The sequence below is a fragment of the Marmota marmota genome, unplaced genomic scaffold (assembly GCF_001458135.2).
Source record: "Marmota marmota marmota unplaced genomic scaffold, marMar, whole genome shotgun sequence".
NCBI lineage: Eukaryota > Metazoa > Chordata > Mammalia > Rodentia > Sciuridae > Marmota > Marmota marmota.
In genome coordinates this window covers 19,635,898-19,655,762 of record NW_026000057.1, presented here as the reverse complement: position 1 = coordinate 19,655,762, position 19,865 = coordinate 19,635,898, and the positions used below count along the sequence as shown (strand labels likewise).

Genomic DNA, 19,865 nt, shown 5'->3' with positions numbered 1-19,865 from the left:
GAGAGAGAGAGAGAAGAGAGAGAGAGAGAGAGAGAGAGAGAGAGAGAGAGAGAGAGAGAAAACAGGCCAGGGAGTGAGCTTTTATTGGGGAACAAAAAATTCAAGGGAAAATTCCATCCAATGAAAGTCCAGGGGGGCAGCATCCCAAGGTCAGGGTTAGTGATTGGTTTTCGGGTCAGTGGCCAGGCATTGACAAGCCCTCGCGCCTGGGACAGGGTGGAGAAGGCTCTGACACAGTTGTCTAAGCACCTCTCACCCAGCCAGGGAGGTAATGGCTTCCCATATTGAAGTGCACCTACTTTGGTTCCATAGCTTAGCTATTGTGAGTTGAGCTGCTGTCAACATTGATGTGGTCACATCACTATAGTATGCTGATTTTAAGTGCTTTGACTATATGCTGAGGAGTGAGATAAGTGGGTCAAATGTTGGTTCCAGTCCTAGTTTTTTTGAGGAATCTCCATACTGCTTTTCATAGTGGTTGTACCAATTTGCAGTCCCACCATCAATAAATGAGTGTACCCTTTCCCCCCACATCTTTGCCAACATGTATTATTACTTGTATTTTTGATAACTGCCATTCTGACTGGAGTGAGGTGAAATCTCAGTGTAGTTTTAATTTGCATTTCTCTAATTTTTAGAGATGTTGAACATTTTTATATGTTTGTTGACCATTGATATTTACTCTGTGAAATGACTGTTCCTTTGCCCACATGACCACAGTAAAAATTGGTAAATGAAAAAATTTGGCTAAAAAAATGGCATTTAAAATTTTATCACAACATTTTAGTTTGACCTATTTTGTAAACAAGAAGGGAAATAGACTGAAATCCTGCATGGTCAGGCTTTCATGACCCTATATCAACTCCCCGGATCATAGGAGCTCATGCAAAACGTGCTATGCTTATGTTCTCCTGAGGAAAAGAAAAAAAAAATCAGATTCTATGGAAATGTGTTTTTTGAGCACCCCAAGCAGACCTTTCCTGCACAATGCACACAAAAAACTCAGGTTAAAAAGAAAAAAAAATCAGGCCGCAACTTTGGAGAATCTTCCTTCCTCTGAATATGACCCTGCAGAATCTTCAATCTATCACCCCGTGTCTCCTGCCCCCTACACTGGCACTTTCTCCTGGTATCTTTTATACTCTAACCTTACTGGGGAAACAGCCCAGCCAGCACCACACAAAATGGAATATCTTACCACTGAAGAAGTTAAAAATCTTCAAACATTTGTCCAATTTGTTTATAGAATGACAGAGAACAAGGTACAATGAGAATACGTGACCTTTTATCCATGGCTGATTTAACTCAGTGCAAACAAAAACTGAGTTTACTGTCAGAGGACCCTAGAAAATTTATAGGTGAGTTTCAAGGATTGACTATTTCTTTTGACTTAACATGGGCTAATATTCAGGTAATCCTTTATGCCTGTTGCAGCCTGAAGGAAAAGGTCTATATTTGGGCCACTGGCCAAGCTTATGTAGAGGAAGTCGCTATGACCACACACACTCAGCTTGTAAGAGGAACTGCAGTGCCCAGACAAAAGCCTAATTGGAATTTTCAGATCCATAGTGCAGATCTGAAAATGTACAATCATATGATCACTTGTTTAATGAAAGAATGAGAAGTGTATACATAAATGAGTTAATGAAAATATTAGGGCAATAACACAGGATTGTATATAAAAACCCTGCTCTTTTCTTGGGACGGCTGTCAAAAGCCCTCTGAAAATATACAAATGTTGATCCCAGGTTCCATGAAGGACAAATTTTGCCGGGCACATATTTTTTTTTCCATTTCTTTAGCCAATTTGCTCCAGAAATTTAAAACAACAACATCATCATCAACAATAACAAACCTTTAAAAACAGAATGTGGGTTCTCATATCCCTATTAGTCTACTTTTAAATTTGGCCTTGGGTATTCTCAACAAGAGGAACAAGGTAGAAGATACCATAAAGGCTCAGAAGAGATGATAGCAGGCAAGAGAACAAGCCCAATTACTTGCTGTTGCTCTAAATGGTAAACCTATGAAAATTTAGGGTCACCCAAGAGGCACATATAACAAAAAAGGGAGATCTAGAGACACAATAGATGTTGCAGATCTGGGTAGTGGACCAAGAGCTGCCTCCAATGGTAGCCACCTTGTCCTGGGCAATGCCACTCCTATAAAGATGGAAATCACTGGACATGACATTGCCCCTACCTCTGAAGGAAGGCAATGCCTTATGCTTCCATTATGACCACCCGGAAAGACTGAGGATGACCCAAGTCTCTCAGAGCCTCCTTTCACCAACTGAACATCACCACAGAAGAGCCTCATGTGACTCCTCATGACAGACAGAGACAACAGTTTTCCATTGAGTATGAGGGCTTCATTTTTCATCTTATTTGAACCTCCTTTCTAGTTAAACTTGTGTTGTGACTGCTATAGGTAGGACCCCTAAGATCTAATGATTTACAAAATGTTCAACTTATAGATTTGAGAACTTAATATTTTCTCAGGCTTTTCTGGCCCTACCAGTGTCCCATGTCACTGTTGGGAAGAGATGTTCTAGTCCCTCTGGGTGCAAATATTTATTAAGCACCCAGAAGCTTACCACCTCTCCTAGGAACATTAATCATGGCCTCAATAAATAAACATTACAAAAATATATTTAAAATTATTTTATCTCAAGTAGACCCAAGAATCTGAGATACTGAGATACCAGGAAAAGTAATTAACAACCTGTTTTTGTACCTTTAAGAGACCCCAAAAAATTAGATCCATAAAGAAATTTAGACCCTGCCAATCCTGAAATGTACCCCAGTATGATGAGTATGATATACAATATATTGACTGACACAAAATGTCTGGAGATTGGCAATTGGATATGCTTGCCTTCTCCAGATAGGATGATAGTATTATAGTCCTCAGAGGACTTTTCTTACTCTCTTAAGCCATAAAATGGGAAGACCTAGTCTGATTATTTTTGTGATCTGATTATTGCTTTAACAAGAGTTCTCACAGAATTGCAGGTGTCACTCATACTATAACCAAGCCACATGGTCTGTCATCTCTACTTCTGCTTCACCATTGTTTCTCTTTACAGATTAGATTTCCCTGAATCTCTCTGCTCAAACCCCAAGAGTAGCCACTAAGGTTTCCACAATTCATCGCTGCCCCATTGTCAGCTAATACTTTGATTTCAAATTCCCAGGAAGGGGAATGAGCTGGCCTCTACACAGGTTCCACGAGAGTCTGTCAGCCATACCAGGAGAAGTAGTGGCACTTTCCTGAGAAGTAGGGGCACATCCCCAGGAGTGTGGGGAAAGTTCCCCAAGCAAAGCAGTATAATAAGAGCTCAAAATATTTCATCTACTTGGAGATTGCCTCTGAAACAGGCAAGATTTCAAGTTATTTCAAACTCCATAGACTCTCTGACTCAAATGGTCATAGATAACAGATTAGCATTGAACTGCCTTCCAGAACAGGAAGGAGAGGCCTGTGTCCTGGCAAAATATTTTGTTGTTTCTACATCAAGATAACAAGATAAATAGAAAACAATGCTGATAAGATTTTATAAGAATTAACTTGCCTAAAAACTATTTATCTTGAAACCACAAAAATTGGGGGACACAATTAGGGCTTACTTACTCAGCCCAAAATGTTTTTTAACCTTGTCTGTGATCCCTAATGATTATGAAGCAGACCAGATATCCCTACCCCAAAGAATCTTGTCATAATTAAGCTGCTCTTCTTGTCAGAAAGATTTTTATGAAGACTGTCAACAGGATTTCACAAGAGTTCTGCGGAAAGTTCAATGTGGTTTGAAGCTTCCTCTTTCTTGTAATTGCCAGGTTTGCAGAAAAAAACGTGTGAAACCTCTGTCTAACCTAAGAATATGGGTCAAGGACTAACTATTAAGTTCCCACCCACTGACATGTAACTACTCTACTGAATATAAAACATAAAAGAATTTCTAGACTCTAGGTCCAGAGAATTTCAGGCATGAGCCATACTCTGGCCTGGCTGGCTGTAGCCAATAAACCTGCTTCCTGAAAATTCCTCAGGTGTCCAGCCTCTTCTGTCCTATATCAGTAACACTTGTACTATTCTGTACATGTGTTTTAATTTTCTTGTAGGATGCAATAATTTCACTTAAAGATGATGTACTCTTATGCATTCTGGTTTGTCTCCACCACTAAATAGCAAACTCTCTTCTTGTCCCCATTAGATCAGGCAGGCAAAGAGTTGATCCCAGAGTAGATAGACGATAATTTTCTTCCCCAGCTCAGAGAAATTATAGAAGACACATCTTCCCCCTTCTGTTTCCCTTAACCTATTTTGACTCATTATCCTATATAAAGGACATCTATAAAACATTAAACTAGTGAAGCCAGATTTAAAGATAGGTAGTTAGTGTAGTTAGGTAAATTGAGTCTAGAAAATGGAGACCATTATCGAATGGAGTCCAGGAAACCAGAGCAGCACTTGGGGAAATTGAAATGTTAATGTCCCCAAGGCTCCAACCCATCCTAAGGAACTGTTAATGAAGCAGCTCCCAGCAAACAGGGAGGTGCTAATCAAACCACCCCAGACCCTTCCTGCCCAAATTACTCCTCCAGTCCACCTATCTCCCACCTTTTGGCCTTCCCACCTGCATTCTATCACTGCAGGTTAGAGGGAAACAAAGGACAGGAATGTGGGAGGACTAAAAGAAGACCTTAGCTATAAAAAAGGGAAGACCTCCCCCTTCCACGGATCCACCTCTTCCTCCAGGAAAAAGTCATTTCTGCTGTCTTTTAATAAAGACTTCCACTTTCCACTCTATACTTGCATGCTTCTCCCGTGTTGTACTTCAGCATTCTGGAAAGCAAGGACTCGTCACAGCGGTAACACTGTTTGCTTACCTACAGAGAAACAGTCTGGACACCAAATATCAAATGACTGTCATAAGACTTGATTTTCAAAGAAGCTTGCCTGAAAGCCTACACATTTCTTCTTTCTAAAATAATACATACACACACGCACACACACACACACACACCCCATCTAATCAGAGAACTCAACCCTTGTGTGCATAATTCCTCTTCTCTGAGAGGTGAGGGATTCTAGTGCTTGAAAATGTTTTTGGATGAGAAAGGATTTTGTATTGTAAAGTAAGATTTTTATACTAAAGTCTAAGATGGGGGAAAAAGGGAAAAAATAACATTTTAAACAAATTGTAGAATATTTATATAACTCACAGTATATAAAAATTTTACATGTGATTAAACTGGTTATAATTAAGTTATTTAAGGGTTTTTCTAAGGTCAAAATTTACTGATATAAAATCAAAATCTTATTCTCTTTTTTAAAACACAAGATTTTCATAAAATATTAATCTGCTGTTAGAAACATTTACAAAGAACTGGCTAAGTCCCTTAAGATTGAAAATTGGAAAAGACAAAGGGTAAAGATGTAACAAGGACTTAGACATCTCACTTTTGCCTGAAAATGTCTCATAGATGGCTAAAAACAGGATTAAAGCTTTGGCATCTCTGTCTCCATTTGCATCTGTCTGCTTTACTCTGAGTGCAATTGATAATATTTTGTGATGAGTTGAAGCTACTCTCAGGCAACAGAAACTTTCTTACCTCCCACTAGGTCCCACCTGACCATTCTTGACATAATGGATGAAACAACACCTGATAAAGATTACTTGCTTTCACAGTTTTGCAAAACCTCCAGCTATGCAAACCCCCAACCCTTGCCCTCAAGATCTTTTCTTATTCTGATTTTGAGAGACTATTGCTTAAGACAAATAGCTAACTGTTGATTTCAGAGTATTTGCTGAAGAAACAAAATATGAAAATAGAAGAAATATTGTCAAAGTGATTGTGAGAAGTGAAATTTAGAATACAATTATTATTATTATTTTTAGATTTTCAGGTAGACAAATTTGTACCCAATAAAACAGAAAGCCTTAGCTCTCTTTACTGATAGTTCAGAGAATCTTTCAAAGAAAAGGTGGGGATTCCAGTGGCTCTTCTTGTTCTTTATAAAAGTATACTGAATTGCTGCCTTGTAGTGTTCAGAGAGAAAAATGAAAAGAAAAAGTAAATTTTCAAATACTAGCAAAAAATAGGGAGTGTTGAGCCAAAGACACTATCCTCAAATTCAGTGATACCATCGGCTATTTCTCCAGGGATTTCCGTAGTGGGTTCAAGACAATTCCCTGGAGGGAGTGAAGAAAACTTGAAAATTTGTGGGTGGTAAGAAAATGTTAAAATTCTATTTATATTTAATTTAATTCTATTTTAAAATATTTTTATGAATGTGTATGTTTTTGAAGATATATCTATTATACCAATACATGTACACACATACATACACCCACGCATACATGCAACTTATAAAATAAATACAATATATTAGAGTATGCAGTCATTATTTTCCCTGATATGCATATAAGATAAAAAAATGTTGAATTATTCTTAGCAGTCTTTTATCACTATTAAATTTATTTGGAAGAAAAGAAATGAGTTTTCTAATCGATTAGAATAATATCAAAATTTTTACCATTATTCCCAATAATTTAAATACAATTAAATCTATGTAGACCATAAAGTAGGGTTTTCATCCTTAAAAGCTATAAGCAATAATTGTGTTTAGAGTAATTTTTAATGTATATATGAACTGCATTCTGTTATCACTTAGTACAGATATATTTTGACAAATTATTTGTAGAATTGCTGCTTCTCCTCATTCCATAAACACTAAAATTCTTTTGTAACTTGGGAATATGACAATTAAGTATTTACATTAGTTTACACAACCATCATGAAGGATGGGAACAGTTCTGAGTGTAGCAGGGTTCTGTGGGTTCCACATTGTATCTATTTTGTAGAAATCCAGATTTTAAGTTAAAGTTTTTTCTTAAGCACACATCACATGGATTGAGAGGCAGGGCAAGTGATTAAAAGGGTTAGTAGAGCTGAGCATTATAGCTCATGCCTGTAAACCCAGCAACTCAGGAGGCTGAGGCAAGTTCAAGACCAGCCTTGGCAACTTAGTGAGATCCTATCTCAAAATAAAATTTAGAAGGGCTGGGAATGTAGCTCAGTGATAGAGTGCCCCTGAGGTCAATCCTCAGTACCACAAAAAATGTGCTATTTTTTTTTTTTTAATAGAAAGGATTAGTGTAAGAACTAAACATGTGTTTTTTGTTTTGTTTTTTGTTTTTTTGTTTTTTTTTTAGATGAAAAGGACTTGGAACTGTTGCTAGCTAACACATAACTTCTAGAGTGGAAGCAGTTACTATTTTTGCTACTATTATTGCTAAAACTATATGTATTGCTACACATAATTGTTTTATACCTATTTTATTCACTCATATATGAAAAACATAATTTCTATCTATGTATCTTAACTAATACCAGTTAGAAATGATTTGATACTGACTTGATATAAATGATTCAGAAAGGCCAAAGAAGTTTTTGAAAGATGCAAGGGAAAAAATAATTGTCACAAGGAATGCACATACAAAGGTGAATGTTAACAGGTAATGCATCATTTACTGAGATTTCAGAGGGTCATTTCTATGGTAGAATAGTGGGAAGTCCTGATATAGAATATGGCAGAGCCATGCCAATAAAAACTTTTAAGCAAGTAACAATTGGGCACATTATTATGTGCTTGGAAGTACAACAAGACTTAGTAAAAGGTCATCTCTTATTACTGAAAGAAGATACACTGGTGAAAGTTTATTTTTATACCAAGGCCTGTAGAGGGTACTGGTTGTGATGATTAAAACTGATTCAGATGAAGGGAAAACAAATTGAACAAGTGCTAGAAGTTACAGTAGAGTCAAGGACAGGCATAACAGGTAAAAGATGCTGCTATCTTGACTGTAGAACACTGCCTTATGGTTTCCTCTACCTTATACAGTGTTATGGTTTGGATGTGAAGTATCCCCCCAAAGCTCATATGTGAGACAATGCAAGAAGGTTTAGAAGAGAAATGATTGAGTTATGAGAGCCTTAACCTAATCAGTGATTAATTTCCCCCCCACCATGGGGTTACTTTAGCGATAACTGAATGCAGGTAGGTGTTGGAGGAGGTGAGTCATTGGGTGCATGCCTTTGGGGGTGTATATTTTGTATCTGGTGAGTAGAGGAGCCTCTCTTTTTTTCTCTGTCTGCTTCCTGATCATCAAATAAGCTGTTTTCCTCCACCATGCTTTTCTGCCGTGATTTTCTGCCTTACCTTGAGCCACAAGAAATGGATCCTGCTGTCTATGGATTGAGACCTCTAAAACTGTGAGCCCCCAAATAAACTTTTCATCCTCTAAAAATTGTTCTTTCAGGTTTTTAGTCACAGCAATTAAAAAGCTGACTAAAATATGCAGAGAACTTTGTGGTATATAATTCAATTTTTTTCTCTTTGAATTTTTCACAGAAAATTTTAAATTGCTGGAAGTTTGCTCTATTAATCACAAAATTATCAGGATGTTTCTTCTTGCTGTAACTCAATACAGGTGCAGAAAAACATAAGTCAATTTTTATTAGCAATTGAAGAATATATCAGTAGCAAAAGCTGTTTTCTTCCACCCATTTCACGTGACGTGCCAAACCCAAATATGAATTAATGAGGTTACCTAATGATTAGTGTGGTTAATTGAGAGCTTACTGTAAATGCCTCTTCATTTTATAGTCAGAAAAATTTTGACTTCCATGTTAGAAAATACTTATTAACTTATTAACAGAAAGGAATTTTTAGATTCTTTTCTGGGAATATCAAGACCTACAGGACTGAAGAAATAAAGGTCTGGAATTAACATACTTTTTGAATAGAGTATGGACTTTGTTGTTCTTCAACCTACCACAATGAAAACATCTAGACAATTCCAGAAATACACTATTTCTGAAATAGTGTAGCTTGTATATGCAAGTTTCTATTATTTCTTCCACCACATAGTAAATGAAAAGAAACAAAAGATAAATCTCACAGGCTGCAAGAGAAAACAACAACAACAGAATTTGTGATGTCGTGGATCACCTTTATAGGCTGAAATTGCCAAGAGGGAACCACACTGCTTGTTGCTGGGAATTCAACCAATCATATGCATGGCAATAAGAACAATAACAACAAACAAACAAATAAAACAACATGGCTACATCCTGGAAAGGTTGTTTATCTCTTCTGTTCCTGCAGTAGAAGGGTAACAAAACCATTATCATAACATATCCCAAGAGTCACAAATCAGTTTTATCATGGCCATTGTGTTCATACTTGTAGAATCTTGCACTGTAAAAGGAACTAGACTTCCCAAGGGCTCCCATCCTAAAAGTTTCCTCTGTCTTCAGTGTTCCTTCTACTTTTGTGGTATTTACAGGGCTGCACACACTGTACAATTCTTTTAAATGGAAAATTCACCAATAAGTTTCTAAGACTTTTTAAAGTACAAGTCATTTTACTAGGCAACATGGAGGACATAAAGAAAAACAAGCCATACACTCAAACCCATAAGATCTGGTTGAGAAGTAGAGTATATATTTTATAATGCATAAAGATCATGGGTTCATCAGATTTTCATTGTTGGGATCAAAATACCTGACCAGAACAGCTTAGAGGAGAATAAATTTATTTTGGCTCATAGTTTCAGAGAATTCAGTCTATAGCTCCAAGGCAGAAACATCGTGGCAGAAGGTTATGGCAGAGGAAAGCTGCTCACTTCATGGGTAGAAGAAGAGAGAAAGAGAAAGAAATGGATTGGTGAGAAGACAGACCTTATAGGAAAAGCCTCTAGTGACCCACTTCCTTGAACTAGGTCCCACCTCCTAGTAGTCCCTTTAGCTACCAAAGGATGAATCCATCAAATGGATTAATTCACAGAGGAGATCCGAACAATTATGATCCAATCATTACTTAACACATGAATTTTCATCCCAGATGCAAATCATAACATTCTGCCCTTAGCCCCCAAAGTTCATGTCTACCTCACAATGCAAAATACATTCAGTCTTTCTCCAGAAGTCTTCATAGTTCTAGCATGACTCAAAAATTCAAGTCAAAAGTCTCCTCTAAGACACAAGCAAACTATTAGCTATGAACCTCTGTTAAAATAAAAAAAAACAAGTTACATGCTTCCTATTTATAATGGCACAGAGTAAACATTCCCATTTCAAAGGAGAGAAATAGGTGTATAGGAAGAAGGAATGGGACCAAAGGAAGACCGAAGCCTAGAAGGGCACACAAGGCTTATGTATCCACATCTAGCATACAGGACTCACAGTAGTAAGATGCGGGCCCCAAAGGGCTTGGGCAACCCTGTGCCTATCATTTCTGTAGTAGCCCACATGGCATCTCTCACGGACTGGCAGGCATTCCACATTCCTCGCATTTCTTAATTCCTGGGGTTTCCATTATAAATTTGGTTTAACTCACATGGTTTCATGTGTCACCCTTTCAAGGGCCACCTGAAGGGATTCCAACTTCAAAACACAATGCCTGACCTGCCAGATTTTCCTTTAGAATTCTGGAAGCCCACATCACTCCTAACTATAGCATTTACCATTCCTGCATACATAGAACCATGTGGAAAACACCAAGGTCTGTCACCAGCTCAAGTACTAGCCACTTCCCTTTGTACCATAACTGCAGTAGTCTCTGGGTTCCTGGACAGCTGAGCATGGTGAAACAAATCATTATGAAACAAAACATTACTTAGTTACCCCTGTTGGAGCAGGGTACCTTATGGCCTCTTCTTAAAGCAAAGTCTTCCAAAGACATTTTCACTTTTATATCTTTTATTCCGTGATGGGTGACCAATTATAGAGTGGACTGAGCAAACTTGGGATGCTTCAAATCATCTTTTGTATCATCACTATGCAAAGTACTTAGTCTTTTTTAAGTGAAAGTAATCTCCTCAAGCTACCCCAGATTTCTTGGCTTCAATTTTACATGCATGTCTTTTCTGTTCAAACTATAAGTTTTTCACATCTTTCATCTCTACTTTTGCTCCTGATTCTCACAGTAAACCTGGTTAAAGCTGACTGTTATACCCATGCCACCCCCAGAATTCTCTGTGTTTTTTTCCCCACCAGATTAATTAGACATCAACTTAAAATTCAGCCTCACAGAAAGTCTCAGACATGGACAAAATATAGATCAAGTCTCTGCCAGAATGTAACATGAATGTTCTCTACTCCAATTCCCAATGGAGTTCTCATTTCGATCTGAAACCTCATGAGAATGATCATTATCGTCTGCATTCATATGGGCATTCTGGTCTTTTGAACTCCTACCACAATTGTCCATTAAACTCTGCTTACAACATTTTTAAGACTTTTCTAGAAATCATCACCAGAATTTCTAAATTCCTCCCACAAACCGGTTCCAAAGGCTCCTGAAGGGCATGATCAGATATAGTTAGTAATGACTCTATTTCTCAGTACCAATTTTCTTTTATTCCACTTTCAATCACTGTGACAAAATTATCTGACAAGAACAACTTATAGGAGGAAAAATTTATTTTTGGCTCATGGTTTCAGAGAGATTAAGTCCATGGTGTGCTGGCTCCAAAGCAGAAACCTCATGGTGGAAAGGCATAGAGAGGGAAGCTGCACACCTCTTGGCGGCAAGGAAGCAGAAGATGCAAGAGAGAGAGAGAGGTGCTGAGGAGAAGATAGACCCTTCTGAAGTATTTCTCCAGTGGCCTACTCAAACTAAGCCCACCTCCCAGTAGTCCCCTTATCTATCAATGGATTAATCCATCATTAATCCACTGAGGAGGTCAGAGGCCTCATTATCCAGTCTTCACATAACACATGACCTTTTGGGGATATTCCAGACTCAAAACTATAACAGATAGGGACAGAATATCATTAATTAATTAATTCAGTAGATAACCCCTAACTAGCACAGAACAGGGTTGCTTTTCCTTCCCTTTCCAGAGCTGTGTGATTCATAGGTACTGAATAAATGCCTGTAGTCTGAAACAAAAACATACATATTTTATTTCCACATAATGACTCGAATCTCAGGAAAGCAATGCTGGAACAAAGAGCCTCATAACAGGCTCAATTGGAACTGACAAGGAAAGGAAGTGGCCTCTGTGTGTCAAGTCATCTCCTGGACCTTTCTGGCCTTTTACTTACTAACCACTTCCAGAAACTTCAAAAACATTGTAGAGAAATGAAATAATTGCCTTGATGGTCATCACACTTACAATCTGGAGAAGAAGTGAAAGACATACTAAGACACTCTGTAAATAGATATTTACTTAAATATCATTTGCCTGCCTCTCATTACCCTCTTTTGACCTCACTGGAATCATCAGGAAAAGTTCAATAATAATTGCAAAAGATTTCCATTCACTTCTAGTAATAGCTACTACTTGATTTAATGTGATATAGTCTTATGCAAATGTTGTTATATATAAGGACTGGAGAAATCCACCTTGTAATTAAAGCAGAGTTGTATTTGAGCTCAAAAATATGGATATTATGAAAATATATCCTTTTATTTTGTGGAAAATACATGTGCACATAATTCTTTTGATGATATTCGGTTGTTGCCAACATGACATCCAGATTAAACATAGGATCCCACTTATCTAGTTGTATTTTTCTTTTCTTTATTTAAAATAGCACTTATCATCTAAGTTGCTGTATGGTTTATTGATGAGTCAGGATTTAATAGCCAGAAGACATGGCAATGAATCATGTACCTCTCATCCTTTTTGGCTGTCAATGTCAGAATACTCATTGCTTTTACTGAGAAGGTCCCAGAATTGTGGTAAATTTAGACAGACATAGACAGACTTTACCATACTAGAATAGTATGGTAAGCCAAACCATACTATTCTAAAATCCTAACTCCCTTTACCAAATATCCTTAGCCCACTAGCCTTCACTCTTCACCTCTGCCTTGGTATCTGTTTGGACCTTTTATATCCTCATTAGCCAGTCGTAGACAAGGATTTCCTTGCCTATTTTCAGAGCAGGCTGTACAGGAAACTGCCCAGAATCGGGAGGAATGTGTATCTTCATTACCAAGGAGTAGGATAGCTGGGTCAAATGGTGGTTCCTTTCCCAGTTTTCCAAGAAATCTCCATACTGCTTTCCATATTGGCTTTACCAATTCACAGTCCCACCAGCAAGGTATAAGTGTGCCCTTTCCCCCACATCCTCACCAACACTTATTGTTGTTTGTATGCATAATAGCTGCCATTCTGACTGGAGTGACATAAAATCGTAAGAGTAGTTTTGATTTGCATTTCTCTACTTGCTAGAGACATTGAACATTTTTTCATATATTTGTTGATTAATTGTATATCATCTTCTGAGAAGTGTCTGTTCAGGTCCTTGGCCCATTTATTGATAGGATGATGATGATGATGATGATGATGATGATGATGATGATGATGATGATTTTGGTGTTTACTTTTTGAGTTCTTTATATATCCTAGAGATTAGTGCTCTATCTGATGTGCAAGTGGTAAAAATTTGCTCCCAAGGTGTAGGCTCTCTATTCACCTCACTGATTGTTTCTTTTGCTGAGAAGGAGCTTTTTAGTGTGAATCCATCCCATTTATTTATTCTTGACTTTAATTCTTGTGCTATAGGAGTCTTATTAAGGAAGTCGGGACCTAATCTGACATGATGAAGATTTGGGCCTACTTTTTCTTCTGTTAGGAGCAGCGTCTCTGGTTTAATTCCTAGGTCCTTGATCCACTTTGAGTTGAGTTTTGTGCATGGTGAGAGATAGGGGTTTAATTTCATTTTGTTGCATATGGATTTCCAGTTTTCCCAGCACCATTTGTTGAAGAGGCTATCTTTTCTCCAATGTATATTTTTGGCATCTTTGTCTAATATAGGATAGCTGTAGTTATGTGGGTTAGTCTCTGTCCTCTATTCTGCACCATTAGTCTACAAGTCTGTTTTAGTGCCAATACCAGGCCACTTTTGTTACTATTGCTCTGTAATATAGTTTAAGGTCTGGTATAGTGATGCCACCTGCTTCACTCTTTTGCTAAGAATTGCTTTAGCTATTCTGGGTCTTTTATTTTTCTAGATGAACTTCATGACTGCTTTCCCTATTATATGAGTAATGTCATTGGAATTTTTATTGGAATTGCATTAAATATGTATAGTGCTTTTGATAGTATGGTCATTTTGACAATATTAATTCTGCCTATCTAAGAACAAAGGAGATTTTTTTCATCTTCTAAGATCTTCTTTAATTTCTTTCTTTAGTGTTCTGTAGTTTTCATTGTAGAGGACTTTCACCTCTTTCCTTAGGTTGAGTCCCAAGTATTTTTTTTTTTTTGGGGGGGGTGAGTAGTTTTTCTCATTTCCCTTTCAGAGGATTTGTCACTGATATACAGAAATGCCTTTGATTTATGGGTGTTGATTTTGTATTCTGCTACTTTGCTGAATTCATTTACTAGTTCTAGAAATTTTCTCATGGAATTTTTTGGTCTTCTAGGTATAGAATCATATCATTGGCAAATAGTGCTAATTTGAGTTCCTCTTTTCCTATCTGTATCACTTTTATTTCTTTCATCTACTTAATTGCTCTGGCCGGTGTTTCAAGAACTATGTTAAATAAAAGTGGTGAGAAAGGGCATCTCTGTCTTATTCCAGTTTTTAGAGGGAATGCTTTCAATTTTGTTTTTTACCTTATGAAAAATAAATCACGTTTAAAAAATATTCCTTAATTTAAAAATGTAGTAGATGATTAATTTTGGTTATGACTTTTCTTTCCACAATAAAAATTACATAAAATGTTGACTATAATAAAAAGAGGATAAACATAACAGGATATATTTGAATTCTTATTAATTTAAAAAGTATAAATAATTTTTGGTTGTTCTGGTAGCTATATTTTGTGAATAAGTATAGAAATGTGTTTCTCTTTGTGGACAGAGGAACTGTGAACATAGGGAACTATGAGGGAGGTATGATTACTAATGAAAAGGCTGATACCAAAACCAGGAATAGTTAATTGAGATTTATGTTCATATAATAACCAGAAAAAAACAGATACAATATTATTTGTATCATAAGAAACAAAATGTTCCTTAAAGTTCTATTATAGTTTGGATGTGAGGTGTCCCCCAAAAGCTCATGTGTGAGACAATGCAAGAAGGTTCAGAGGAGAAATGATTAGGTTCTGAGAGTCTTAACCCAATCAATGAATTAATCCCCTGATATCAATTAACAGTGGTAACTGAAGTGGTAACTGAAGTGGTAGGGAGTGGCTGGAGGAGTTGGGGATGGGGCATGGCTTTGGGTATATATATATATTTGTATCTGGCAAGTGGAGACTTTCCTCTCTGCTTCCTGATCATGGTGTGATCTCTACCACACTCCCCTGCCATGATTTTCGGTGAACCTCAAGCCCAGAGGAATGGAACCAGACTTCTATGGACTAAGACCTCTGAAACCATGGCCCCTGAATAAACCTTTTCTCCTCTACAATTATGCTGATCAGGTCCTTTAGTCATGGCAGTGAAAAAGCTGACTATGTTAAGTTCAAAGATAAAAATAAAAAGCTATGTCTCTAGACTGATGTAGCAATATGATGTAGCAGGGTACCCACAGACTGGCTATGTGGTATTCCTAGGCAACCACAGTCGCATGGGGCTGTTCTCCAATGATCCACCAGCTCTCTTAATTCCTGCAAGTATTTGCTTTTACAAAGGGAGCTAGATGCAATGTGCACCCCTGAATTTGATCCAAGAACAATAAAAGAACATTAGCTGGAAAGTGGTGAGATTTAAAGAGAGTGTCCCAATGTTAATTAATGTTCCAATGTTAATTTCTTGGCTTGGAACAACGTAGCTTGGTATATAAAACATCAACTCTATGGGAATATGGGCAAAGTGCACATGGGAACTTCCACCATATCCATGCAATTTTTCTACAAATCTAAAATTATTTAAAGGTTAAGAGTTTATTAAGAAGTGGGAGGGAGACTTATGTAACTGCACACTAGGACTCCCACCTGAACTCCAGTGATGTTCTGATAGCACCAGCAGAGAGGAATATACACTGTAATCTCAAAAAGAAGCCTAGGAAGAAGTAGCAACTGGGAGAGGGGCATGTGGGGCTCCCACGTGCTGGTTGTGTTCTACTTCTTGACCTGGACTGGGGATGGCACATGTGTCTTCATTGTATGGTAATTGACTGAACTCTATTTTTTAATAGTTTAATTATCCTTCAGTATAAGAGAGGTTTTAACATACTTCCATTTTACTGGTAAACATTCCCCTGTTACTGATGACGATTCGAATGAAGAGAGTATATGGAAACAGATGGAGTCTAGAGGTAGGTGGGGGATCCTGTGCAGGGACAGATATGACAGTTATTAAAGCATAAATGTAACATTTTCAGAGCTGAGAAGCACCTTGGAAATGGCCAAACCCAGCCCTGGTGAGTTCTTCCTGGAGATAACTCTGTTGGTACTGCTGCAGTGAACAGGCAGGGCCAGACATCTGGGTCTTAGCAAAGCTCTTCAGGATGTAACCAGATTATGTACCACTGAGACATCCAGGGAAGTGAAGTGACTTCAGAGCAGAATGTCCCAGTAATGCCATAAAAGCTCTATTCCTGGACCCCTGGCCACTTGCACACTCCTGAGCTCAGTAAATACCACCAAACTTAATTCACTCATCGAAGACATGATTTTCTATCAATATGGATTTTTTTTTTACCTTAGAAATAGCACTGACTTTTCAACATATTTTATATTTCATGCTTCTAAGACTGCATTCATGAATGGTATTTATGACACAATAGCAGATCATAGACTTATAGACTATTAAAACTACTAACCTACCTATTCAATTTGAATATGAGGAAACTGGTACCAGACGTATTAGTAGCTTACCACCTGATTCAATTCTTCTTTTTTCCTTTTTTGTACTGGGGATTGAACTCAGGGGCACTTAACCACTGAACTACATCCCCAGCCCTTTTTATTTATTTATTTTTTAATTTTGAGACAGGGTCTCATTAAGTTGCTTAGGGCCTCTCTGTGTTGCTGAGGCTGGCTTTGAACTTGTGATCCTACTGCCTCAGCCTCCTAGACCACTGGGATTACAGACATGTGCCACTGCATTTGGCTTCAGTTCTCCTTTTTTACGTAAATTAAATGGACTGTATTCCTTTTCTGTGGTTATTAACTCACCAGATAAACTAGTATATAATGCATAATGTCAGTAGTTTGGGGCTTGAGTTCATTTATATATGATTTTTTTGATATTTTCTATTAAAAATAATTGTTACTAAATGACATTGTGAAGGCAACTGAACACAAAACCACACACACACATACACACACACACATACACAAACACACAAAAAACAAACAAAAAATACTTTATTGGATGATTAAGTCAACATGCTCCTTTTAATGTGAGAGTAATTTATAGCAAATAAAGGGAGATTTAAGAATGTTTTTTTTTAAGAAATATCAATTTTAGGTAGGTAATTGTGAGGAAGCAAATTAGCATAACAGCCAAACCCAGAAGATTCTTCCACAAGCCCCAAGAGAGATCAATGCCCTGGAGTGTCAAGAATTCTTCTCCTGTACATCTGAAATTTAACAAACACACACAAAAAAATAACTACATTCCTACCAAACATCAAATTATATTGACTATATTCACTATGACTTGTTAGAGAAACCTATAGGTTAATCAAATTATGAGGAGTTACACCTTCACATATAATAGCTAACAGTTGTTGTGTGCTTACAATTTGGCTGATACTATGCTGAGGAACTTGTACCTAAGAGCTTAGTTAAATCCTACATAATCCAATAGTATATACATATTAAACACATTTAAAAGAGGGGTGGAATTAGGCTTAAATAACTTGGCCAATTTTAGAGATTCACAATGGGAACCAAATTTCTAGCCTTCTCAAACACATTCATTTCCAAATCCATAATGCTACTCTCTTCAAAGGAAATATTGATCATGTAACTTTTTACTTACTCCCAGTGGAGAACCCTCAGCTTTACTTGATGATAACTGTGCCCCTTACAAAGCTAAGTAAAGATCCTTGAACTTCTGCTCACCCACAAGACAGCCATGCAAAAAATACAGGTTAAGAATTCAAAAACTAGGACAAGAGGGGAGCAAGGGACTTCTACAAGAGCCATGTCTGCCAGCTCTGGCACCAAGACTGTAATGAGCATCACAGATACTCAGCAACGGGACATCATCAGCAAGCCCATGAATCAGACAACAACTCTAAGTACCAGTTAGAGCACAGCAGGATGGAGTGGTCCTGGCACAGGTTAGAAAAGCAGCTGACACTAAAACACCAGGTTCAGCTGCAGTTGTTGCCTGTTGCCATTCTTAGGCATCTTCTGGAATTTAGCAGTTTAAAAAAAAAAAACAAAACAAAAAACATCCCTGGCTTCTCTTTGCTGTAAGGGAAGATCCTCCGTCCTCTTGTGAACATGAGTCTTAATGGTCATGAAGTCTGTGTTGGCTTCTCCCTATCTGTCCCACATTTCCCATCTACTCATCAGAAGTGTGGCACTGATTTTGTGTTACAAAGATGCCACAACCAGATCCCACAAAAGAGAGTTGACAGGGTAAAGAAAACCCCTTCCCACAGAAGTTTACCTGTCAGTCATTCAAAATAAAAATTTGTATAACTACCAAGAATTATTTCTATACTATTTGAAAAATCCAGGACAGAGTTTGCATACCAGCCTTGGTATGCAGATTTTCCCTTATTTATTTCTGGAACAAAATGAAATAATTGACATCCTTGAAAAGGAAAGTATTTCTAAAATTTTAAACCAATATCCTCTGATTTTGTTATAACATGCATTTCTGTTTTGATGACATTATGCAAAAATGGGATTTCCTTCTCAATTGCTGAAATGTGTTCTTCCTTCTTTAAGAGAGTACACATCCTTTGATAGGGGGTATTCCTGTTTACATGCATACAACTCACAGACACACATATATACAAGTGTACAGCCTGTGATTTCATGATGTCTCCCACATGCAAAAGCAGAGGAAAGGAGCAGCCTCTTTGGGCCAATGTTCCCTCCATTTATACTCCTATCCCCCACTTAGCTCTTCCTGTTGTGCATGTGCTGAGGTCTCAGGCTCCATATAATCCATTCAGCTCAGAGAATATGAACCCTTGTTAAACAAGGAACAGCCCATTTCAAAGTCAAATGTTCTGAAGAAATGAGAATTCACCCCACAATCAAAACATCAAAACAATTCTTCAAAAGTTCCAAAATGAACATTTCTTCACATTAAATAGTAGAATACAAGTACAACATGTGCACATGTACTAGTGCACAATGATTCAATTTATGGGTGAGAAAACAGGGTCAGAAAGGTTTGTTGACCCTGAAAGGTCTCATACCAGCTTTAAGCCCAGGGGACTTTCTTCCTCTCGTGGCAGTGTTAAGAAGTCTCATTATGACACTGAAGGGAAACTTACATCACATAGCTGGCACAGCCACTGCTTTCTGTTGTACTAAGTCCTGGACAGAAGTTTCGTCCCAAAAATTCATTATGCAGCAAAGCCTATTGCACAAGGAGAACAAGGAAAGGTAAACAGTTCTAAATTTCAAAATGTTTCCAAAAGCAAGGTGCAGAGATGCACACCTGGAATCTCAGATAGTGGAAAGGCTCATGCAGGATGATGGCAAGTTCAAGGCCAAACTGGGCAAATCAACTCAGTTCCACCCTGTTTCACAATAAAAAAAATAAAAAATAAAAATTGGGAAACTCAGTGGTAAAGTGCTTGCCTAGCATAGGTGAGGTGTGAGTTCAATCCCTACTACTGAAAAGAAAACAAAACAAAAACCCAGTGACCAAAGAATTGTCACATTTATGCCCTCAAGTTCAGTCTTTA

At 37.5% G+C, this 19,865-nt stretch overlaps 1 protein-coding gene and 1 pseudogene across 1 annotated transcript in view; both read right to left on the bottom strand.

Moving 5' to 3' along the window:
* Nucleotides 1-19,865, bottom strand: part of LOC107141308 — a 303,686-nt pseudogene that overhangs the window by 248,659 nt on the left and 35,162 nt on the right.
* Nucleotides 19,445-19,865, bottom strand: part of LOC107141129 (broad substrate specificity ATP-binding cassette transporter ABCG2-like) — a 114,023-nt gene continuing 113,602 nt past the window's right edge. The window contains exon 10 of the mRNA XM_048813855.1: nt 19,445-19,534. Coding sequence (XP_048669812.1) covers nt 19,445-19,534 — 90 coding nt within the window. The remainder of the gene's footprint in view (nt 19,535-19,865) is intronic.